The 24,446-nt window shown below is 44.4% G+C and overlaps 1 protein-coding gene across 1 annotated transcript in view; it reads right to left on the bottom strand.

Moving 5' to 3' along the window:
* CNTN5 (contactin 5) overlaps positions 1–19,038 on the bottom strand; it is a 368,571-nt gene extending 349,533 nt beyond the window's left edge. The window contains exon 1 of the mRNA XM_056858114.1: positions 18,917–19,038. Within this exon, the coding sequence (XP_056714092.1) occupies positions 18,917–18,971 (55 nt within the window). The 5' untranslated portion in view covers positions 18,972–19,038. The remainder of the gene's footprint in view (positions 1–18,916) is intronic.
* Positions 19,039–24,446: the final 5,408 nt, after the last annotated feature.

Here is a 24,446-nt window from a genome sequence, read left to right as displayed (position 1 = left end):
ATCTTCAGCTAAAGTGGAGTTTCATTTTTATTTAATCATCACTAATATACTATTTTGCCCTTTCTGGGATTTCTTGATTATCTACAGCAAATATAAAATGTAAATAGCCAACAACTAAGCAGCTGTTCTATAAAACAATACAACCCCCCACACCAGCATGCTACTATAGCTGATGATGCTTTATAACTTTTGGGGGATGCAGAATTGATTTAATGAAAATTTTTTAATACGTCAAATACATTTATAAACAAATAATTATGCATTAACTCGCCAAAATGCACTTTGCTGTTTTACTCTCACTAGAAACACTTTTTTATCAGCTTCTCCATAAACAGCCAGCATAATCTGAAGCCTTTGATTCAGATATGGGAATCAGAGTTGCCAAGTCTGGCTTGGGAAATTCCTAGCGATTTGGAGGCAATGCCTGGGGAGGGTGGACTTTGGAGAGGGGAGGGATGTGATGCCATAGAATCTGCCCACCAAAGCTTCCATTTCCTCCAGGAGAACTGATCTCTAAAAATCTAGAGATCAGCTGGCATTATGGGAGGACACTAGGGTTGCCAATTGCCCAGTGGTGGCGGGTAAACTACCACCCATCCACCGGGCTGCCCGCCGGCCAGCTGAGGGGCGCATGTGTCACTTTTGGGTAAACCCAAAAGTGACGCAGACGCTCTAGCACCCTCGGCTAAAACTCTATGGAAACCATAGAGTTTGGGCCGAGATCGCTATAGTGTCCCCATCACTTCCGGGTTTACCCAAAAGTGACATAGGGACTAAGGCCCCTGCCCCGCAAAGCTCCCGATGGTGGAGATGTGGGGCCTGGCAAGCCTAGAGGACACCAGGCCCCGCCATGAGGTATGGGGATGCCAGCTTCAACAGTCAGCTCCCAACTGTCTGTTTCTAATGGTCTCTCTCAACTGCCAACTGTAGAATTCTTTTTTTATATATATATATTTTTATTTTTATAATATAAAACAAAACAAACAAATACAATAACAACAAACAAAACAAAAAAATAAAAGAAAAAGAAAATACAAAAGAGTATCAATTATGATTATACGAAGTTATAAAGTTCAACAAAGCCAAAATACCCTTTTGACCCTCCACCCACCTTAAAAAGTGACCCTTCACCTGACTTCCGCAGAAGTGTCTAAACAATTTTAAAAGTTGTTAATAATAGTAATATAAAAGTCCAACTGTAGAATTCTCAGGGGATGGGGAGGGGGTTCTGTTCGAACCTGCTGTCACTAAAGTAGGGTTGCCAGGTCCCCTTTTGCCACTGGCTGGAGGTTGGGGGTGGAGCCGGACCAGGGCGGGGTTTGGAGAGGGGAGGGACCAATGCCTTAGAGTCCTATTGCCAAAGCGGCCATTTTCTTCAGGTGAACTGACCTCTATCGGCTGGAGATCAGTTATAATAGCAGGAGATCTCCTGCTACTACCTGGAGGTTGGCCACCCTACACTTAAGGTTCCATGACCAGGACAACTCATCATTATGCAGGGGTCCATCACAGTATCCCCTGAGTGAAAGGTACAATCCCTGAAAATTTTGTGCAGAAGTACAGGTTGAAAGCTGTTTCCAATTGAAAACAGCAGAAACAACTATAAAAGAGATAAAGAATGACAAAAAATCCTTTATCATGCCATTAAAGGTGACTGAAATTGAACTGACAAAAAAATCCTAAAATGAACCAAAATTCATTTTGTGCCCCTTTCTACCAGAACTGCCAAGCTTGCTGCTAGTTATCTGCCTAGTTACCTGCCATAGTTGTCTACCACCTCTCTGAGCGGCAGTGGGAGAAAAACAGCCACAAAAAGGTATCATCATCTGTGCTGCTATGTCACTTCCAATGAAAACCCAGAAGTTATGTATGGCAGCTCTAGGAGCCATCAGAAACTCTATGATTTTATCTGGCAACTTTACTCTCTACTAAAGGGTGTGATATGATTTACCATGCAAGGTGTTTAACATCTGTGAAATCCTTCACAATTCTGCCAATATGTCTACTGCTAAATGTTCATTTTATTCATACAAACATAACCTTCCTTCTATGGAGATAATTGGTACCATGATTTAGGACGACTAGTCTATTATTTCAATTCTAAACTGTCCTTTTTCTTTGACTGGGTAATGCAACAGGGATTTATTATGGGGAATGGAGAAGCCAGATTTATGAGAGTAACAATTTCTTATGTTCTTCCTATCCTTTTCCTTCTTGATATGGATATAATTTAATCTTATCATACTTGTTTTATCTTTCCATTAAGTTGGAGACTTCAAGATATAGCACGCCAACCCCACGAGTCAAGAAGAGGTTTCCTATCTTCCTCTTTCTCATTCAGCTTTTTAATGATTTACTGATCGTTCTTAAATCTTTTCTTTGTTATGAAGGTGAAACATTCCCTGAATTGTCATTGCAATGTTATTTTTTTTTTTTTAGCTGATCAGAGATATTTGGAAGGGAAGACAATTACTAACAATTTGTTAGAACTGCTCACCTTCTAATCTAGATATCCAGTGCACAGAATGGTTTGTGCAGTCTAGTGAAAGTCATCTTAGATCCATTGCATATGCAGATCTGTTCCTTCTGTCAAAATGAATGGGACAACTTATGTGTGGCTGTGCCTCTGTATTGTAATAGGAACGAGTGTAAACGTTACCACTTTGAGCTGAAATGAAACACTGTACAGAAATATAAATAAAGTGAACAGCCAGCATGATGCATGCAGCGGCTAGAATGGCAGACTAGGATCTGGAAGACCAGAGTTTGAATAAATAATCAAGCTCACTACGTAGTCGCTCTCCCTCACAGGGTGGTTGTTGTGAGGATAAAATGAAGGCGGGGAGAATGATGTTATAGGTTACTTTGGGTACCTGTGGGGGGTTTAAATACCTAAATAAATAAATCATTTTATTCCAAAATGCTTACTCCAAAATAGGGTTACCAGGCAGTACCTAGCAACCGACAGGAAGGCCGTGGGGCAAGCATCACAGGAGTTTTTTTTTTAATATGCAGGCTTGTGTACTTACAAGAAGTTCTTACAAGAAGTGACAAAGAGTAGTTCTAGGAAGTACAGGAAACTCAGTGGTAAAATCATAGTGTTTCCGGCGATTCCTAGAGCTACCCCAGAAACGACAAAGGATAGTTCTAGGAATGGACAGAAACTTTATGGTAAAACTATTGAGTTTCCAGTGATTCCTAATGCTATCCTTTGTCACTTTTAGTAAGAATATCTGGTCAGTACACAAGGCTGCATTTCTTAACATTTTTCTCTTGCTGTGGGCAACAGGAACTGGGGGCAGGGCACTGATCGCAGGGATCCCAACTGCTTCCTTCAGAGGTAGGGCGGGGTTGTAGTTTGATTGGTGTTACCAACCTCTAGGTAGGGCTCGTAGATCTCCTGGAATTACAACTGATCTCCAGCTTACGGAGATCAGCCCTCTTAAGAAAATGGCTGCTTTAGAAGGCAGGCTGCATGGCAATATACTCCACTGAAATTCCTCTCCTCCTCAAACCCTGCCCTCCCCAGGTTCCACCCTTAAATCTCTATGTATTTCCCAACCCAGAGCTGGCAACCCTCGCTTTGGTGAGTCACAAGGAGTACATTCCTAGATCTCATAGGATACTTTCTTGACCCATCATGGTCCATCATGGTCCTTGAACTGCAATTGTCCATGACCTATCATGGTCCATTATTTGGTACCTGATCCTGTTTTTGTTGCACTCTAAGTCCTGCTGGTTTTCCAGCATCCAATACTGTTGCCTTCATAATATTCACCAAGGGGTCATCTTTCACACCAAATGGACTTTGGTAACTTTGCACCAATGTTCCCTGACCTCTTGTGCTTTTCAACCAGCTTTTAATTAGTGTCACCTGATTCACTGAATTGATAGAGACACTGACATGATTTGCAGATGCTTCCGCTGTTTGGCTTGCATCAGATGCTGCTAACAGCATAGAGCTGGCCAAATCTTCTGTTTTCTTTTCTCGAGAGAACTGCCATAGTACGACGGAGCCATTGTTTCCTGCAGCGTACATACTCATTCCTTTTGTTTCACTTGTCGTCTCTGATCAAGCATGTTTGACAGCTTTTTGAAGCACTACAAAAGCCCGTGAAACAGAGATGGCAATAAGATGAGAGTGTAAGCTATAAACAGCCATGTTTCAATCATCCCACTGGCAACTTTCCTTTGATGGGCAGACTCATCTTCATTGTGGGTGGGCTTTTGTGTGTCCCTCTACAATAGTGATCCATTGGGGGATCAAATGCTGCTCTGGGCTGCTTGGAGGAGGGCAATTATGACCCTGTGGGCAGTTGCTGGCATGCACTAAGAGAATCTGTCCTGAGGATCCACAAAGGAAACAGATAACAATCAGGTTTTAACCCCTGCCCCCAAGTAGGGCATTTGTTTTAGAAAGATGTTGGGACAGTACTGTGGCCCTATCAGGTTTGAGTTTTTATAGATGTTCCAAGATCCAGAGGGGACGCAAGGAAAAGAACCATGGCCCAGATCTCCTTTAGATTCAGATTTTCCTCCCCTTGCTACCATGTCACCTGCTTTAGAAAGACTCATAGAACAACCCATCACCAATGCACCAAAGTCCCACAAGATTAGAATCTTCTTTCGGGCTTCTCTTGGGCTAACAAGTGCACTTTGGGGCACAGGAACAAGTCCCTTATGCCGACTCTCTCCAGCCCACCACACCTGTAGTGTGTGGTAAGAACATAAGAAAGGCCAACTAGCTGGATCAAGGTATATCATCATCATCATCATCATCATCATCATCATCATCAATTTAATACCCTGCTCTCCTCGGCCAATACCAGGCTCAGAGCAGCTTACAAGGAAATAATATCCCATTTAGTCAATAAAACAATTAAAACATTTAAAATAGCCCTATAAAATTATATAAACCAAATACCCTAAAATTACTTAAGGTGCCTCTAAAGTGTAAAATGAATTACAACTAGGCGAGCAGATGGAACTAAGTACAACAGCAGTGAGGGTTAGGGAGGCCAGCAATCATAAAAATAAAAATTTAAAAAAATCATAAAAAACCATCAAATACAGCAGTCTGCTCACACAGTGGCCAACCAGGTGCCTCTAGGAAGCCCACCAACAAGACGACTGCAGCAGCACCATCCTGCCTCTGTTCCACTGCACCTAATAAAATAGGCATGCTCCTCTGATCCTGGAGAGAATAAGTATGCATCATGACTAGTATCCATTTTTACTAGTAGCCATGAATACTCCTCTCTTCCATGAACGTGTCCACTTCCCTCTTAAAGCCTTCCAAGTTGGCAGCCATCACCACATCCTGGGGCAGGGAGTTCCATAATTTAACTATGCATTGTGTGAAGAAATACTTTCTTTTATCAGTTTTGAATCTCTCACCCTCCAGCTTCAGCAGATGACCCCGCATTCTGGCATTATGAGAGAGGGAGAAAAGCGTCTCCCTGTCCACTCTCTCCATACCATGCATAATTTTATAGGCCTCTATCATGCCTCCCCTTAATCCCTTTCTTTCCAAGCTGAACAGCTCTAAGCGTACAGTGGTTAGAGTCTTGGACTAGGCTCTGGGAGACCCAGGTTCTATTTCATTTACTTCATTTATATCCCACCTTGCTCCTCAATGGGGACCCAAAGTGACTTACGACATTCTCCTCTTCTGTTTTATCCTCTGACAAGTCTGCGAGGTAAGTTAGGCTGAGGGTGTGGCTGGGCCATGGTCACCCAGCAAGCTTCCATGGCAGAGTGGGGATGTGAACCTGGGTTTCCCAGATCCTAGTCTGACACTTTAATCAATCTCTCTCTCTCTCTCTCTCTCTCCCTCCCTCCCTCCCCCTCCCTCCCTCTCTCTCCCTCTCTCACTCTCTCTCAATATTTTAATAAATAAAACTTCTGCTTAACCTGGAGGAGATGAGGAAACAAAAAACACTGGGGATCTTGGTTTGATTCTAAGGAACAGTGATAGCCCCACACCTCTTGGGGAAGGGGGGATGTCTATTATTTCTTTCCAGTCTTCTGATCTCCCGTAAAGAGATTCCCCCAGCATTCTTCTGCATTTAGAGCCTACCACTCACAGCATGGTACTGAGCTAAAACAGCACCATTGAAAAAGTGTGCGATGAGCCATGGTCGGCTACCTACAAGCTTTGCACAGACGTAAACTGCAGCTACCTATTAACTAAAGCACTCTTTCCCGCAGTGGCCCACGGGACTAAGAGCTCCCACAGACCGAGGAAGCCCCACCATGCTGCCAGCACACTGCTCATTATGGCGGCAGACGCCGAGGTGCGTGGCACATGTTTAACCTCCCAGTCTGACATCTTCATCCCTCACTTTACCGAACCGCAGGCTTCCTTTGGCACCGGGATGGAGATCGTACAGGGCGTGAAATGAAATAACTACGAAAGGATGAGGAAGTCGCCTCTTTCTTAAAAGAGTGTTTTTTAAAAAGAGGACACAGCCAGCCATGCTGCAAAGAAGAGTTAAAAGCTTAGGATGCACACTCTTCGGCATTATCAGGAGTTTTCACACTACCGCACTTAATGAGGAAAAGCTACCTATCGAAACACTTCACTGAGCAACACAGTTGCTAGAGACCAAACTTTATGGAGCCAAGGAAGAGCGCTGCCTTCTACCGCATCAGCTTCCAACAATACACACTGAGCAGCAAATTAACTTTCTCTTTTAAAAAAAAATTGTGTTTGTCTCTGAACTGTGTCTTGTTAGACCGGACGTAATTTGATTGTAAACCAAAGGTTGTGTGTGTCATGGAAATGTATTAGAGAATCATCCAATTGGAAGCGACCCAAGGGACCAGATAATTCAGTCCCATTACCTAAAACCTGATATCCTGCAGCTAAAGCATCCCAGACTAGTATGTCGATAACCTTGCAACTTTGCAAGGGGAGGGGCTGTGGCTCAGTGGTAGAGCATCTGTTTGGCATGCAGAAGGTCCCAGCTTCAATCCCCAGCATCTCCAGTTAAAGGGACTAGGCAAGCAGGTGATGTGAAAGACCTCTGCCTGAGACCCCGGAGAACCGCTGCTGGTCTGAGTAGACAGTAATGACTTTGATGGACTAAGGGTCTGATTCAGTATAAGGCGGCTTCATGTGTTCATGTGTTCTATATGTGCACACAGCTAGAAACCCTCACCTGGGGCTCCTAGGAGAAAGGGCAGGATACAAAGGCAACAGATCATTTTGATTTCACTTCCCCCTTGTGTAAATCAAACTATCTATTCTTTATTTTCACATCATTTTCTGTTTCTTTTTTCCTGTAACACATATACATTTTACAGTATCATATGCATACACACACACACACACACACAAACTGAGGTCCCTGTCCTCTCCAGTCTCCGTCCCCAAATCTCCAGGAGTTTCCCAACCTGGATCTGGCAACCCTACCTCCCCAAACTCTACCAGTGGCTGGGGGGATGTGGCAACCCTGGAGTAGAGCCCCAGGGAGGGAAGGGTGGGGACTGGGAGGGAACTCAATTGGGAGAAGGAGGAGAAAAATAGTTGGTTTATATGCCGACTTTCTCCACCACTTAAGGTAGAATCAAACTGGCTTACAATCACCTTCCCTTCCCTTCCCCTCCCCACAACAGACACCCTGGGAGGTAGGTGGGGTTAAGAGAATGTGACTAGCCTGAGGTACCCAGCTGGCTTCATGTGTAGGAGGGGGAAAACAAATCCAGTTCACCAGATTAGCCTCCGCTGCTCATTTGGAGGAGTGGGGAATCAAACCTGATTCTTCAGATCAGAGTCCACACCACTCTTAACCACTACACCACGCTGCCTCTCTACCACCATTGAGTCCACAATTCTCAAAGCATTGCCAGTCCCCTGCTGACCACTTCCTTCAGAAGGCTCAGACCCTATTTCCTCACGGCCATTTGACAAATACCACCAGAGCTCCAAACAAGAGCCTACAGATGAGTTCATCTGATTAGACCCCAGGGCTACCAATCAGACTGTTCATGGACACCAATAGTAATTACAGGCTTTGGCTCTTAGTTCTGATTTCCTGCTTGATTTTTGGCTCCAATTCTTGGGGTCATCTTTGATTCCTGGATCCTGTTTCATGGGTAACTCTGGCTCAACTCTGGCACCAAATCTCCCTGAGCTTTTACCGCTTGTGTCTTCCTTAACCACTGCTAGGAGTTCTTCTCAAGTTATTGTCGAAGGCTTTCACGGTCAGAGTTCATTGGTTCTTGTAGGTTATCCGGGCTGTGTAACCGTGGTCTTGGTATTTTCTTTCCTGACGTTTCGCCAGCAGCTGTGGCAGGCATCTTCAGAGGAGTAACACTGAAGGACAGTGTCTCTCAGTGTCAAGTGTGTAGGAAGAGTAATATATAGTCAGAAAGGGGTTGGGTTGAGCTGAATCATTGTCCTGCAAAAAGTATCAAAGGTAATGTGCTAATCATCTTCTCAATCTTCTCAAGTTGTTTCCTCATGTTCCCATCTTAACACACCTCTTATGTTTGTTCCTCCCATTGCCAGATTTGTAAACAAACCTTTTTATTCAGTCTTTTTCCTCTCCTCTTACTTTATTTATTGCTTTCATTTCTTGCCTACATAGCCTGTGCCCCTAAGTTCAGCTCCCTCGTAAGACACATTTCTCCAGAGTACTGGCCCGGGGTGGGGGGGAATATGCCATAAAAAGACTGTGAAATGTTTCTACCACTGCTGTCTTGTGTCATTACATGGGCATTTTGTAGAGCCCTAAGAGAAAAGTGCTTAATTATGTTCCAGCTGTTAGGCCACCTCAAGAGGTGATTGTCTCTCAGCTATACCTACATAACAGTGTAGGAACCATTTCCCGGTGGTGCGATCCCACCCCACAATGATAATCTGTGCATAAAGGAAGATGGGGGAGGGCAATATCATGGCTTCTCCTCACATTAATTTAGCCTGCCCTCTTTCTTAAGGGATGACTACTTGAGGTGGAACCAACATTGGGTCTTTATATACACATTCTCAGATTAGCATGGGATCACACCACAAGTAAATCATTTCCAAAGTGCTAGCTAGAAGAAGAAGAAGAGTTGGTTTTTATACCATGCTTTTCTCTACCTTAAAGAGTCTTAAAGCATGGTGTAGTGGTTAAGAGTGGTAGACTCTAATCTGAATAGCCAGTTTTGATTCTCCACTCATCCACATGAGTGGTGGACTCTAATCTGGTGAACTGGTTTTGATTCCCCACTCTTCCACATGAAGCCTGCTGGGTGACCTTGGGCTAGTCATCGTTTTCTCAGAACTCTCTCAGCCCCACCTACCTCACAAGGTGCCTGTTGTGGGTGGGAAGGTGATTGTAAAGCGTTTTGAGACTCCTTAAAGGTAGAGAAAAGCAGGGTACAAAAACCAGTGGTTTGTCATTGCCTTCCCCAGTCATCTACACTTTACCCCTGGCAAGCCGGGTACTCATTTCACCGACCTCAGAAGGATGGAAGGCTGAGTCAACCTTGAGCTGGCTACCTGAAACCAACTTCCGTCGGGATCGAACTCAGATGGTGAGCAGAGCTTTGACTGCAGTACTGCAGCTTACCACTGTTTGCCACGGGGCACTTACCTCCATGCCTCACTAGGCCTGTATAATACAAGGCCTGAGGTAGGAGTGATACTACCATCCCTTTGGCATAAAGGAACTCTTGGCATGTGAAGGAGGTCTTCTCATGGAAGGGCTTGTTCCAGAAATACAGCCTCTGTACGAGCATTAGGCAAATACACAACCCTTTCTGCCACACATTCTTGGAGGAAACGCGAGCATGTTTTCCTATCTGACTTGCCAAATGACAGGTGGCTCCATTTCCTCAATGCCTTATCCACTGGGCAGGAACAAGCCATCTTACACAAACTGTCAAACTCTCATGTCCGCCAGAGTTGACGAAACTGGAAAGAAGGTGCAAGTAAGAGGAGAGAAAAACGCCCTGGCCGGAGTGAGAGGCACACATATTGGATGGGACTCGGTTAATGACTTTTTGATCCTTCAGGCAATGAATCTTCACACTGGCAGGGATCGCGAGGACTCCAAATGGTGCATGCCAGGCAGGTTTTTTGGGGAAGCATTCAGAGATTTTTCCGTCAGTTATACTCAGCTTGCCAGATGGAGGGGGGGGGGGATCTAATAAGAAGAGACGCAAGTTCTTTCTCCCACCAGCAGCTGGGAGTCAAAATGGCAGGCAGGGGTGCCGAAACTTGTATTCGTGCTACACGTGTTCATCTCTTAAGGGCAATTTGGGCACTGCTGTAGAAGTGGCATGACCGGCTGTTCGGCGAAGCCCTGCTGTTTTCCGGTTTGAAGCAGCCAGCTCGGGGTCCCAGAGCAGATGCCCGTGCATGTGAATCTGTGGTCTGAAGAAACTGCACTGTTTAGTTAAAAGCCAGGCGTGAGATGTAGGATCGAGAGAGCGAGATACATTAATTTTAGCTGATTAGTGTTCCACGCCCTCAACCCCTACAATTCACTCCTGACTTCTAGCTAAACGCAGCAGCGTGGAGCTGTGGCTCCCTAAATCCTTAAAAGTCGCAGCTTTCGGTGTTTGATCTTGTGGGTTGTATTGTTTTATTCATTTGGTTCTCTATTACATTTTAGCCTATGGGGAGAGAGTAAACTAGAAGCCCCGCTGTGCCTAAGAACCATCAAATACATTACAATCTTTGAGAAACATTCAGAAGACTAAGGATACATTAAAACATGTGTACAATGCTACAATACCAATAACCACAACATAGTGGGGAAAGTAGCATTAAAAATATTGGCATCCCACAGAATCCAAAAATCCAGTGGATAAAAACAGTTTTCAACCTGCCAGCTAAAAGGAGTAGTATCAGAGCTATCCTAAGCAAAGTTAACCCTTCTAAGCCCCGTGGCTTCAATGGATTTAGAATGGTGTAACTCTGTTTAAGATTGCACTGCAGGTTTAAAGGGTTGCCAGCTCCGGACTGGGAATTTCCTGGAGATTTGGGGGGAGGAGCCTGGGAATGGTGGAGTTTGGGGATGGGAGTGACTTTCATGGGGTATAATGCTATAGAATCCATCCTCCAAAGCAGCCATTTTCTCCAGGGAAACAGAGCTATGTAGTCTGGAGCTCTGTTATAATGCTGTGAGAACACCAGGCCCCACCTGGAGGATGGCAACTGTAAATGTTTACTTAGACAAGAAAGACAGACAGACAGACAGACAGACAGACAGAAAGAAAGAAAGAAAGAAAGAAAGAAAGAAAGAAAGAAAGAAAGAAAGAAAGAAAGAAAGAAAGAAAGAAAGAAAGAAAGAAAGCTTTCTGGAGTTTAGCAATGAGTGCAAAGAAGAAAATGTACTACATAGTGACTTATTTCTGGGCCTCTGCCTATTATTTTTGAGAATTCTTGGAGAACAGGTGAGGTGCCACAAGACTGAAGGTGGGCACATGTTGTCTCCATCGTCAAGAAGGGGGAGGGAGGATCCAGGAAACTACCGATTCATCAGCTTAACTTTTATACCTGGAAAAGCTTTAGAACAAATGATCAAGCAGTCAGTCCTTGAGCATTTAGAAAGGATGGCTGTGATTACTAAGAGCCAGTACCAGTTTCTCAAAAACACGTCATGTCAGACTAACCTTATCTCCTTTTTTTGAGAAAGTTACTACCTTGTTTGATCAGGGGAATGCTGTGGACATTATTTATCTTGATTTCAGTAAGGCATTTGATAAGGTTCCACATAATATTCATGTTGACAAGTTGGTACAATGTGGTTTAGATCCTATTACTGTTAGGTGGATCTGTAACTGGTTGACAGATCGTACCCAAAGAATGCTCGTTAATGGTTCCTCATCCATTTGGAGAGGAGTGACTAGTGGATTGCCTCAGGGATCTGTCCTGGGCCCTATGGTGTTCAAAATATGTATAAATGATTTGGATGAAGGAATAGAGGGGATGCTTATTAAATTTACAGATGATACTAAATTGGGAGGGGTATCAAATATGGTAGAAAACAGAGCCAGGATACAGGATACAGGATGATTTTGACAGGCTGGAGAATTGGGCTAAAACAAATAAAATGAATTTCAACTGAGATAAATGTCAAGTTCTGCATTTAGGTAGGAAAAATCAAATGCATAGTTATAGGATGGAGGAGACTTGTCTTGGCAGTAGTGTGTGCGAAAAGGATCTTGGGGTCTTAGTAGACCAAACACTGAACATGAGTCAGCAGTGTGATGCGGTAGCTAAAAGGCAAATGCGATCTTGGGCTGCATCAACAGAAGTATAGTGTCCAGATCACATGAAGTGATGGTATCACTTTACTCTGCTCTGGTTAGACCTCACCTAGAGTATTGTGTTCAGTTTTGGGCACTCCAATTTAAGAAGGATATACACAAGTGGGAACGTCTCCATAGGAGGGTGACGAAGACAGTGAGGGGTCTGGAGACCAAGTCCTATGAGGAAAGGTTGAAGGAGCTCAGTATGTTTAGCCTGGAGAGGAGATGACTGAGAGGTGGTATGACAGCCATCTTCAAGTACTTGAAGGGCTTTCATATAGAGAATGGAGCGGAGTTGTTTTCTATTGCCAACAGGTTGAAATTAAATCAAAAGAGTTTTGGGGTAAACATTAGGAAGAACTTCCTGACAGTTAGAGCATCTCCTCAGTGGAACAGGCTTTCTCGGAAGGTGGTGGGCTCTCCTTCTTTGGAGGTTTTTTAGCAGACGCTTGATGGCCATCTGACAACAGTGCTGATTCTGTGAACTAAGGCAGATCATGAGACGGAGGGCAGGAAGGGTTGCATCAGTGTTTGGCTCCCGTGGCCCTCTTACATGCCCAGAGAAATGCTGAACACCACTTTGGGGTCAGGAAGCAATTTTCCTTCAGACCAGTATGGGCAGGGATCCTGGAGGTTTTTTGTTTTTTTTGCCATATTCAGGGCATGTAACAGGGGTCCCTGGGGGTGTAGGGGGGAGGAAGTTGTAAATTTCCTATACAATGTGCAGAGGGTTGGACTAGATGACCCTGGTGATCCCTTCCAACTCTATGATTCTATGATTCTTGTCTCTGATGTGACCCAGTTGGAGGAACCCCATTCTTTTATTCAGCATCAAATCTCTTTTCTATTTAATGCTGGCCTGAATAGATGTCCTTTCCTCACAGTGCTGTTGTGATCTTAATATTTAAAGGCTGTCTCTAAACATGGTTTTACGACCAGTGTCCACAGCCAGCACACTTTCGTCCCAAAGTGTGCAGCCCAGAATCCCGATAGCTGAAATGCTAAAGTGCCTGGCTTAGTGAACCATGTGGGAACACAATCAATAGAAGAAAGCATTTTCAGCAGTACACATGCTTCGGTGAGTGCAGGAACGCAACACAGGCGTAATTGCCGAGCAGTGCGATCAAATGTCAAAAGGGACAAAGGCAAAAGTGCATTCTTCGAATTAGAGCTTACCTTGACAACCAGCCTGATCCTATCAGCTTCCAATTCAATTATCTCTGTACCTGCGAGCCAGTTGCCTACCTTTCATCCCACTCTGTCAACATTCTATCATACCCCGGCGTTACAAAGAAGCAGAACATAAGAAGGGCATTGCAGGTAGGAGCAGGCTAGCGGCATCAGGAGCATGAAGAGTGCATTTAAATAGAGATTAAAACTATAGTAGAATGCAACAACCCAGGACAACACCTTTATAGTTGAATAGGATTCTCTATTAGAAGAAGAAGAAGAGTTGGTTTTTATATGCTGACTCGTTCTACCACTTAAGGAAGAATCAAACTGGCTTACAGTCATCTTCCCTTCCCCTCCCCACAACAGACACCCTGTGAGGTAGGTGGGACTGAGAGAGCACTAAGAGAGCTGTGACTAGCCCAAGGTCACCCAGCTGCCTTTATGTGTAGGAGTGGGGGAACAAATCCAGCTCACCAGATTAGTGTCTGCCTCTCATGTGGAGGAGTGGGGATCAAACCCAGTTCTCCAGATCAGAGTCCACCGCTCCAAACCACCGCTCTTAACCAATACACCACGCTGGCTCTCCTTGAATTCATGTATTGTTTACATGAATTAGAAGGGGTTTGTCCCTATCTGCCCTCTCGGCGATTACTGCATTTAGCAACATCTGATATTTTAGATGGATATTTTAGATTGGTATTTTAGATTATTTTAATGGCGATTTATAGTTTAAAAACTTAAATTATCATGACTTGTCTGTTGATTTTAGTATTGTTACTCACCCTGAGCCCGGCTTTTGCCGGGGAGGGTGAGTCAGAAATTGAAATAATAAATAAATAAAATAAATAATCCACTGTAATGATTATTTTAAGTATCACCTGCTTTTACTGCATTGCTTTTGTAATCCACCTTCTGTGTTGTTTAGGGTTGTCAGGCCTGTGTCTGGGAATTCTGGGAGCTTTTGGAGATGAGAAAATGGGAAGGGCAAGCATTGTGGAATGCTCTAGGAATTCCTCCTATCTCTATAGTAAAGACCATAGAGATTGGGGAACTTCCTAGATCTTAATGGACATGGCAAGCTGTTGCCTCATCTGCAATGGCACCCCCCCCTTCTCCTGCTGTGAGAGTAGGTGAGAATGTGAGAGAGCCAGTGAGGACAGGAAGACTAGTATTGTTTGTTGTATACCTTGCCTTAGATAGCTTCTTCTTTACATTGTTCTCCAGTTCTATAATGCTAGTCCAATTGTACAGTTTCTTGATTGTTTTATGCTGTCTATTTGCTTTGTTTTGTATCCTGTAACTCACCTTCGGTCTCAACATGGAAGGTGGACTATAAACTAAGTAAAATAAATTCTAAAAAAATGCCCCTAATCAGTATGGTTGCCAACTTCCAGGTGGTGGTTGGAGATCTCCATTTTCTTCTGATGAACTGATCTCTGTCGCCTGGAGATCAGTTGTAATCCCAGGAGATCTTCAGCCACCACCTGGAGGTTGGCAACCTTATTTCCAGTAAGTTCTATAGTACAACAGACTGGAAGTTCAGAAACAACTGGCCAAGTGCCAGCACCACTGCTCTAGGCCCCAGACACTGGGATTTCCAGAAGAAGACTTAACATATTCTTAAAGCAATCAAACAGCATCCCTTTACTTTCTTCTAATAAACAAATGCCTGCCAGTCTCTCCTAAGGAAAAAAAATAAAGCACTAGACTTGGGCACAGTGTAACGTTGAGGATAAAACTGAACCATCAGCCTTACAACAAAATGGTCCACCTTTGCCAATCCTAATCCCATAACATTGGAATATGCAATATCCCTGAGCGCATGCTCCAGGAATCCCTGCAATATACAAAGCCTTCCTCCATGCAAGGTCCTGCTGTCCTAATGATGGACATTTTGATAGTCAACACTCATTGGACGATACGTTCTAGAAACAGCGGACAGTGCGGCTATTAATGCATGAAAATTTCAAGAAACACAAACGTCACTTGTAGAGGTAAATGCAACACGCAATAACGGTGAATCAAACATTGTTTTTCTGCAATAATCTTCTTTAGCAAAGCTGCAATAAACCTAGGGATCTAGTCAACAAATTAAAGAGGATAAAACAGACCTCAGTGAATACCTGGCAGGAATCAATAGCAACTGCAAACAAAAAAACCAGAATGAGTATTTAATTTTAAACAGCGTTCCTGGGTGACTGACTAATGCATTCAGTGTTTTGTGATTCTTCAAACTAATTCTCTGCTTAGCATTTAATTTCAAGGGAAGTGCTATATACACATACATATACATTAGGGTTTCCGGGTCCCTCTTCACTACCAGCGGGATGTTTTTGGGGCAGAGCCTGAGGAGGGGGGGGGAGACTTCAATGCCATAGAGTCCAATTGCCAAAGCGGTCATTTTCTCCAGGTAAACTGATCTCTATCGGCGGGAGATCAGTTGTAATAGCAGGAGATCTCCTGCTAGTACCTGGAAGTTAAACCCAAAAGCGCACAGAAAGGCAACAAGTAATATACCGTATATACTCGCGTATAAGCCAAGATTTTCAGCCCCAAAAAAGGGCTGAAAAAGTCGGCCTCGGCTTATACGCGGGTCAATACGGTAGGGTAGGGGAGGAGGGAGGGGGGAGGGGGAGGGGGAGGAGGAGGAGGAGGGAGGGGGGAACTTACCTCCGCCGCCATCGTCGACAGGCCAGCACGGCTTCCCCCGGCCAGGAGCGCCCTGGGAGGGCCTTTGCAGGGCCGGGCGCGATCGCTGCCGGGCGCGCCCAGCTCCTCCTGGCTGGCACCGGCCTCGGAGGGCCTTTGCTGGGCCGGGCGCGATTGCTGCCGGGCGCGCCCGGCTCCTCCTGGCCGGCACCGGCCTGGGAGGGCCTCCTACAGCCGCTGCAGGGGCGCGCCGCCGCTCCCGCCAGGCGTGCGCGGCTCCCCCCGGCCAGGACCGGCCTGGGAAGGCCTCCTGGGCCGCGGGGGGGGGGGGGGTACAGCCTTCGCCCGGCCTGGAGCGGCCTAGGAGCGGCCTGCGGGGCCTCCCGGGCCACTGGGGGTCCCCTGCCGCCACCTCCTGCCTCTGGATAAGGTAAGCCTGCTGGGGGGGGGGAGGGGTTATAAGCCGACCCTCGGCTTATACGCGGGTGCCTAATTTTTCCCCATTTTTGGGGAGAAATTAGGCACCTCGGCTTATACGCGGGTCGGCCTATACACGGGTATATACGGTACACCCAATGTAAAGTATATTCTAACGACAAAGTGAATAAGTATAAACAAGTTCCCAGTGCAATACAGTATCAACAATACAGTTACACACAAAGTTGTGCCAGCAATCACAATAAATACAATGTGAATGATCTTTCCTTCTTTCTATTTAACAGGAGACATAAAGGAGTCGTATTATCCTTAAGTAGAAGAGGAAGAAGGAATTACAGCTGAGATACAAAGAATTTCAGAAGCAGTTCACAGCGTCCAAGTGTGGTTTGGACATGTTTCTCAAAACAAGGCAAAGTGAGGGTGCTTTCACAAGCAGCTTGTTCCATTCCAAACAAACAAGCAAACAAACAAAAAATCCTGTTGATCATGCTCAAGATGATCTAATCCTGGCTCCGATTTTACCCTACTCTGTTTCAAAATCTCTATGTTGAAATATCAACAAATAGAAAACCACGGGAAACAAAAGACTTCAACATAGTTAAGCTACATCTTTTTTTAAAATGTCAGAATTTGAGCAAATAATACATATCTCATCCTACCCAATGCACCCACATTTCTGAAACCAAGATAAAATCACTGTATCTTATTCGTTTAAAAACAAACCTCCCCAAAATGAATGACTATGAATCCGCAGAATAGACAGAAACAACAAACAAGAAGTCTTCTAAACAATTTGACCCAAACCAAAACTTCAATTTTGCAAGCCACCATTCAGCCCAGATTTATAAGTTTATGATTTGCAGAGCAAAATGTCAAGTTTGTGGCACAGGATTCAATAATGCCTTTATTCCAGTTGACTAACTCTCACAGGCAGAATTGTGGTACACATAAACCATAAAAGGCATTCAGGGAAACTCAGAGATGCTGCTTAGCTCGACAAGACCTCTTACTTCACCTGATGCAAATCTTGCCATAACACCAAGCTCACTTTCTCAGCTGGAAAGCACCAGAGGAGTAGGGTTGCCAACCTCCAGGTGGTAGCTGGAGATCTCCCGCTATTACAACTGATCTCCAGGCAGCAGAGGTCAGTTCACCTGGAGAAAATGGCCACTTTGGAAGGTGGACTATATGGCATTGAACCCCACTGAAGTACCTCCCTTCCCCAAACCCCACCCTCCTTAGGCTCCACCCCCAAAATCTCCAGGTATTTCCTAACCTGGAGATGGCAACCCTACAGAGGAGCCATGAACCTTAATTTCTTTGGTCCAGGCTGCAGGGACTGCTGATACCCACTGTAACAATGCCCACCCAGATAAAGCAAGAATGGAGTGTCTTTCCAGGATCTGATGCAACATTTGACCAAGTGTGGCTGTGAGTCACTGCTCTGCTCAATTTCAAACAACATTTGCAGGCAGGATATATCTGCAGGCCCATTCGGTTGAAACAGCTCCTCAGTTTGCCTGGGGCTGGCAATTAGAGTTGCCAACCTCCAATTGGGGCCTGGAGCTCTCCCACTATTACTACTGATCTCCAGACAATAGGGATCAGTTCCTCTGAAGAAAATGGCTGTTTTGGAGGGTGGACTTTATGGCAGTGTACCCTGCTGAGGTGCCACTTCTCCCCAAACCCTGTCCTTTCCAGGCTCCACCCCCAAAATCTTGAGGTATTGCCCAACCCAGAGCTGTCAACCCTATTGGCAGGGCCTGGTTCTTGTGTTTACACTTGAGGAACGGTTTGACACAGACCTTTGTGGATTGTGCCCTTGCTATGCAATACTTAGCCAGCTTCAGGACCAACCCAGCTAAACAGAACTCTTCTAACCCTAGAACTGCCAACTTCCTGTTGGGAAATTCCTGGAGATTTGAGTTTGAGCATGAGGATAGCAGAATCTGGGAAGGGAAGGTGCCTCAGCGGAGTATAATGCCATAGAGTCCACCCTCCAAAGCAGCCTTTTTCTTCAGGGAAACCCATCCCTGCAGTCTGGAGATTAGTTGTAATTCTGGGAGATCTCTGGGCTCACCTGGAGGTTGGCAACCCTAAACACTGGTGTTCTGAAAGTCCGTCCCCACCCTATAAAGGGGCGGTACTAGATATATTAATGCTGTATAATATCTATCTATCTATCTATCTATCTATCTATCTATCTATCTATCTATCTATCTATCTATTATTTTTTTATTTCCTTGCCCTTCTTTCCTTCTGTATCCCATTTATTATTAAAATTCAATAAAAATATTTATATAAAAAAAAGAATGTGCATTTCCCCCCAGTGCTGTTTACTTCTTCCTGTGCTTCCTTCTTCTCCTTGCACCTCCTTAAAATGAAAGGGTAAGAGTTTTGTTCTTACCTGTAAGACAGCTAGTGAGTGACAGAAACAGCATGAGTTTCCATGACGACGGCATGGTTTGCCTCTGAGGTCTTCAGCCTCCGCCTGTACCACTGTTAGCAGCTCTGCGGTTTCTTCATTAAAACACAGCCTGGTGAAACAAAACACAGCTCTTTGATAACGACTCTCCCCCAGTTCTGTCTGTAACTGCAAACAACTTCTCACTTATAAGAACACTGATGCAGATAGGGCTGGCTCTAGGAATGTGGAGGCCCTTTGGACAAAGTATGCCCGATGCAGATCCTTAACCCAGACGTTAGGGTTGCCAGTCTCCATGTGGGGCGTGCAGTTCTCCCAGAATTACAACTGATCTCCAGGCCACAAAGATCAGTTCCCCTGGAGAGAACGGCAACTTTGTGGGGAGGGTTCTATGGCATCACAGCTGTCCCCATCCCAAACCCCACCCTGCCCAGGAACAAAATCTCTAGTAATTTCCCAAGCCAAAGTCATCAGCCATACACAACGTACAACTGAGAATTCTCTCACTCTGCCTCCAACTCTCATGACTTGCCCCAACTCCACTGATACAGACGCCTCGGATGATGAAGGGTCCCACGTGGATCCCAAGATGCCCACAGCACAGGTTCCTCTGAATGTTTCATGGGTAGACTCCATGGTCCTTTCTACAGCAACCTGACTCACCATTCCCAGGGATTCAACAAACTAGGAACCTCCTGAGGAAACCTACACCCCATCAGATGACATTACAACTGGAGATCAGTTTCTTTGGGGAAAAGGAACTGATTTTGGAGGATGGCCTCCAAGTAGGGTTGCCAACCACACAATGGCTTTAGATCTCCCGCTATTACAACTGATCTCCAGATGATAGAGATCAATTAACCAGGAGAAAATGGATGCTTTGGAAGGTGGATTCTATGGCATTATACCCCAGTGAAGTCCCTCCCTTCCCCAACCCCACCTTCCTCAGGCTCCACCCGCAAAATCTTCAGGTATTTCACAACCTGGAGCCGGAGACCCTAATGCCAAGCCCATGGTTGGGGTGGGGGATCTGCCACCCCTGACTTCCCATTCAGAGCAAGGGGAAATTAAATATTAAAATTAAACATTAAAAAAACTCTCTGGAATCGGCTGCACAATGATGTCACTTCCAGGGAATAATTGGAAGCGACCGTGGTAGTTCTAGGAATCACCAGAAATGAGGGTTTCAGCAATTCCTAGACCTATTGAATACACTTCCAGGTATTCCCCAGAAATGATGCTATTTCACATGTGCCGCCACCCTTCCATACCATTGCCCCCACCCCCACAACTGTCCTTCTGGTTGCCAGGATTGGCCTAGCAATGCTAGCTCCATGGCATTATACTCTGCCCTTCCAAGGCTCCATCTCAGAATCTCCAGGAATTTCATAACACAGAAAAGGAGGAGGAGGAGGAGGAGAAGAAGAAGAGTTGGTTTTTATATGCCGACTTTCTCTACCACTTCAGGAAGATTCAAACTGGCTTACAAACACCTTCCCTTCCCCTCACCACAACAGACACCCTGTGAGGTAGGTGCGGCTGAGAGAGCTGTGACTAGCCCAAGGTCACTCACCTGGCTTCATGTGGAGGAGTGGGGAAACAAATCCAGTTCACCAGATTAGCGTCTGCTGCTCATGTGGAGGAGTGGGGAACCAAACCCGGTTCTCCAGATCAGAGTCCACCGCTCCAAACCACTGCTCTTAACCACTACACCATGCTGGCTCCCTACACCCCAGGAAGCTAAAAACAAGCATTTATAGGTATGTCTTCTACACTGAAAGAACAAGTGACCGTGTCATCAAGTGACTTCACACTGTGCCTGCAGCTCATCTGGGCCTCTGGGGGGAACGCTTCCCAATTAAATATTAATACCAGCGGCCTTAGTTTTTCACTTCCGTGATAATCTATGTTTCTGCGTGCTCGCTGGGTTGGTGAGTTATCTCTTTTGTGAATACATTTAAGGCCAAACCTCTGGGAAATAAGTATTTCCCATGAATATTTAACTTTCCTTAGGGCCAAGAAGTATTTCTTCCCTGTTCAGCAATGTTCTCATGTTGCAGCTAAGGATGTATTATGACACAGGAATTTTGAATTAAGGTCTTCTTTTAGATAAGCACAGGTCAGAAAGTCTTCACGTGTTGTGGAAAATGGAAAGTGACTGAGGGGAGCACTATCCGTATTTACTCGGGAACAAGCCTCACAGAACTTGATGGATCTTACTTTTGAGTTGATATACACAAGATCACACTTAAAAAAACTGTTTTATTATTACTGAATATTGTTCAGTATTTTGGTAACTTCTGAATGATGTTTCTAACTTAGTGACAGATGAAGTCCCTGTCTGTGCTGGAAATAATCCAGATTGATGGGTTAATTTCATTCCAATTCTGGATTAGATCCAAATTTGGCCCCAAAACCTGGTACATGATGGGATAAGGGCCTGGAATATGCATTCTACTGACTTTTACAAAAGGTACCTTACAAACAAAGGTTTATCTGAGATCTTGATATTGATTGTTAGGGTTGCCAGTTCCATGTTGGGAAATACGTGGAGATTTTTGGGGTGGAACCTGAGGAGGGCGGGGTTTGGGGAGAGACTTCGATGCCATAGAGTCCAATTGCAAAAGTGGCCATTTTCTCCAGGTGACCTGATGTCTATCAGCTGAAGATCAGTTGTAATAGTGGCAACCCTATTGATGGCATGATCAAATCCCACTTTCGCCCCTGGAACTCAATGCATTGTGCAGATGCACACCAGGAGGACACTTACCCAGCCACTATCCAGACCCAGAAGTGATTAGTTTCATCATGGTGGCTGGCTGCAACATCTGCCTTCAGACCCCACCCTGGGACTTGATAATAGATACAACTCATAGCTCCAAGGAAAAGCCATTCTTGCTTTTTCATTCATTTCATGTAGATTAAAGCTAAGATAAAAGTTCAGAAACATCTCAACTCTCATTTTAAAACTTTGGAATCCAGATTTTCTTTTGAAGCTGAAATTCAACATTTGGATTTTGGAATCAGAGTTTGACGTCAACATTGGGACCTTCTGCATATCAAGCAGATGCTCTACCACTGAGCCTCAGCCCCTCCCCATCATGAAGAAAGGATTTAGAAAAAAGATTTTATTCAGACTGTAAGCTTTAACCAAGCACAGTTTGATACCAGCTAAGTCAAAAACACCCTCGGTGGGAGGGTCTGCTCTCTTTCCTCCAACAACACCTGAGTTATTTATTTATTTCATTGATGCAGTGAATCTTATCATAATCAGTATATCCCAGACTGGTTATTTTTTTTTAAAGACAAGCATTCTTTTATCAGGTGGCCAAATCTTCGAGCTACTAAACAACCACAACAAAAATTGGTTCCACTGGGGTGAATGCCAGCAGGCTCAGTTGGTTTCACAGTTCCAGTTTTCCCATCCAAGGGTTCATTAAATGTGAGTGCTTCAGCATTCCTTCTCAGTTTTCTATTTTGTTAAAAGATTTATAACATCCGTGAATGCCTCGCTACCAACTGTTGTGCCCAAGGTATGGTATATTGAGAGTTGGTGGTTGGCCTAAGCTCACTTAACAATCCCAAATCTGCCTAAAATAGCCTGATGCTCTAACCACTGCATCACATTGTCTCTTAGATGCCAGAGCTACTGGATGTATTTTGCAAAATATTCAAGTTGTCCACTGTACCATACATGCAAATATTACCCAAGTATTTAGAGAGCCTCGTGGAGCAGAGTGGTAAGCTGCAGTACTGCAGTCAAAAGCTCTCCTCATGACCTGAGTTCGATCCCGACAGGAGTCAGTTTCAGGTAGCCGGCTCAAGGTTGACTCAGCCTTCCATCCTTCCGAGGTTGGTAAAATGAGTACCCAGCTTGCTGGGTGTAAAGTGTAGATGACTGGGGAAGGCAATGGCAAACCACCCCATAACATAGTCTGCCTACTAAACGTCGGGATGGGACATCACCCCATGGGTCAGGAATGACCCGGTGCTTGCACAGGGGACTACCTTTACCTTTTTATTTAGAGAGCAACCACAATTCCCAGAGAGTGTTTCACTGCCAAATTTCATGGAAGGGAATTGGGTGACCTTGTTTCACTCTAGCAAACTACTCCTTATTCCATTAATGGATCAAAGGCAAAAAATAATGTCAAATTAAAGAGCTGTTGGTACTGGGGAATACCCATCTTAGGATACCTTTGATGTTAGCACGTGCATTAACTTACATACACACATATACAGAGGAAAGTAAAGAGTGTTTTTCATGATCAGTTTGCTCTACATTTCAACTGTTTTCAAAATGCCACCACCCAATTTGTAACGAGTGCATTTTTTAAAAAAATAAATCCCAGTTTTCTACTCAAAGGTGTAGTAAGAAAAGCTCTTGGGTGGTTTATAGATGGCATCTACCACCTTCAAGTATGGCAAAGATCTGTAAGACAGGTATCAGCAGATGTTGGTTCTGTCATGAAGACAAAGCAAATTTTTTTCATATGTGGTAGGGTTGCATATGGGTATCAATCTTTTGGAAACAGGTTGCAAAAATTATGTCAGTTGGGTTGAGGAAACAAATTCCATTTAAGCCAGAAACCTTATTGTTGAACTCTCTTTCCGAAACTCCGAAAGACCAACAGATAGTAGTGTTACATATGTTAACCGCAGCTAGAATGGTCTTTGCTAGGCAGTGGAACCAGAAAACCTCCCCTAAGATACATGATTGGTTGTCAGAAACAGAAGAGGTGTATATTTTAGTGAAGCTGACCACTTACAAAAAAATAAATAATGATATTAATAGCGTAGACCTGTTATGGACAAGAAACATTCAAAGAATGGAAATGTCCATTTTATAATAAGATATAGTTTCAGTTAAGCAAGAAGGGGTTACGGATGCAGGGTTGTAAAATACTTTATGTGACTTTATGTGATTATGTGACTGTTTTTAATTTATGTATATATTTACTGTTGACTGCCCGTTTTTATTAATTAAACTTTAATTTCAAAAAAAGAAAAAGCTCTTGGGAAATTTCAAGGTTGGTAGCCTAAGAATCTGAAAATTCACTTAGACATCAGAAGAAGAGGAAGAGGAGGAGGAAGAAGAAGAAGAAGAAGAAGAAGAAGAAGAAGAGGAGGAGTAGGAGTAGGAGTAGGAGTTGGTTTTTATACCCGAATATTCTTTACATTTTAAGAAGACTCAAAATGGCTTACAAGCGCCTTCCCTTCTTCTCCCCTCAACAGGCACCTTGTGAGGAAGGTGTTTCCATTGTGTCCCTTGTTTATACCCCTGTTTCCAATAATGTCTTCATCTTATTTTACTGAGTGTCTATGAAGAAGAAGAAGAAGAAGAAGAAGAAGAAGAAGAAGAAGAGGAGGAGTTGGTTTTTATATGCCGACTTTCTCTACCACTTCAGGAAGATTCAAACTGGCTTACAACCACCTTCCCTTCCCCTCACCACAACAGACACCCTGTGAAATAGGTGGGGCTGAGAGAGCTGTGACTAGCCCAAGGTCACTC

The sequence above is a fragment of the Euleptes europaea genome, chromosome 12 (genome assembly GCF_029931775.1).
Source record: "Euleptes europaea isolate rEulEur1 chromosome 12, rEulEur1.hap1, whole genome shotgun sequence".
Taxonomy (NCBI): Eukaryota; Metazoa; Chordata; class Lepidosauria; order Squamata; family Sphaerodactylidae; genus Euleptes; species Euleptes europaea.
Note: the sequence above shows the minus strand (reverse complement) of the source record. Positions and strands in the feature narration are given on the sequence as shown.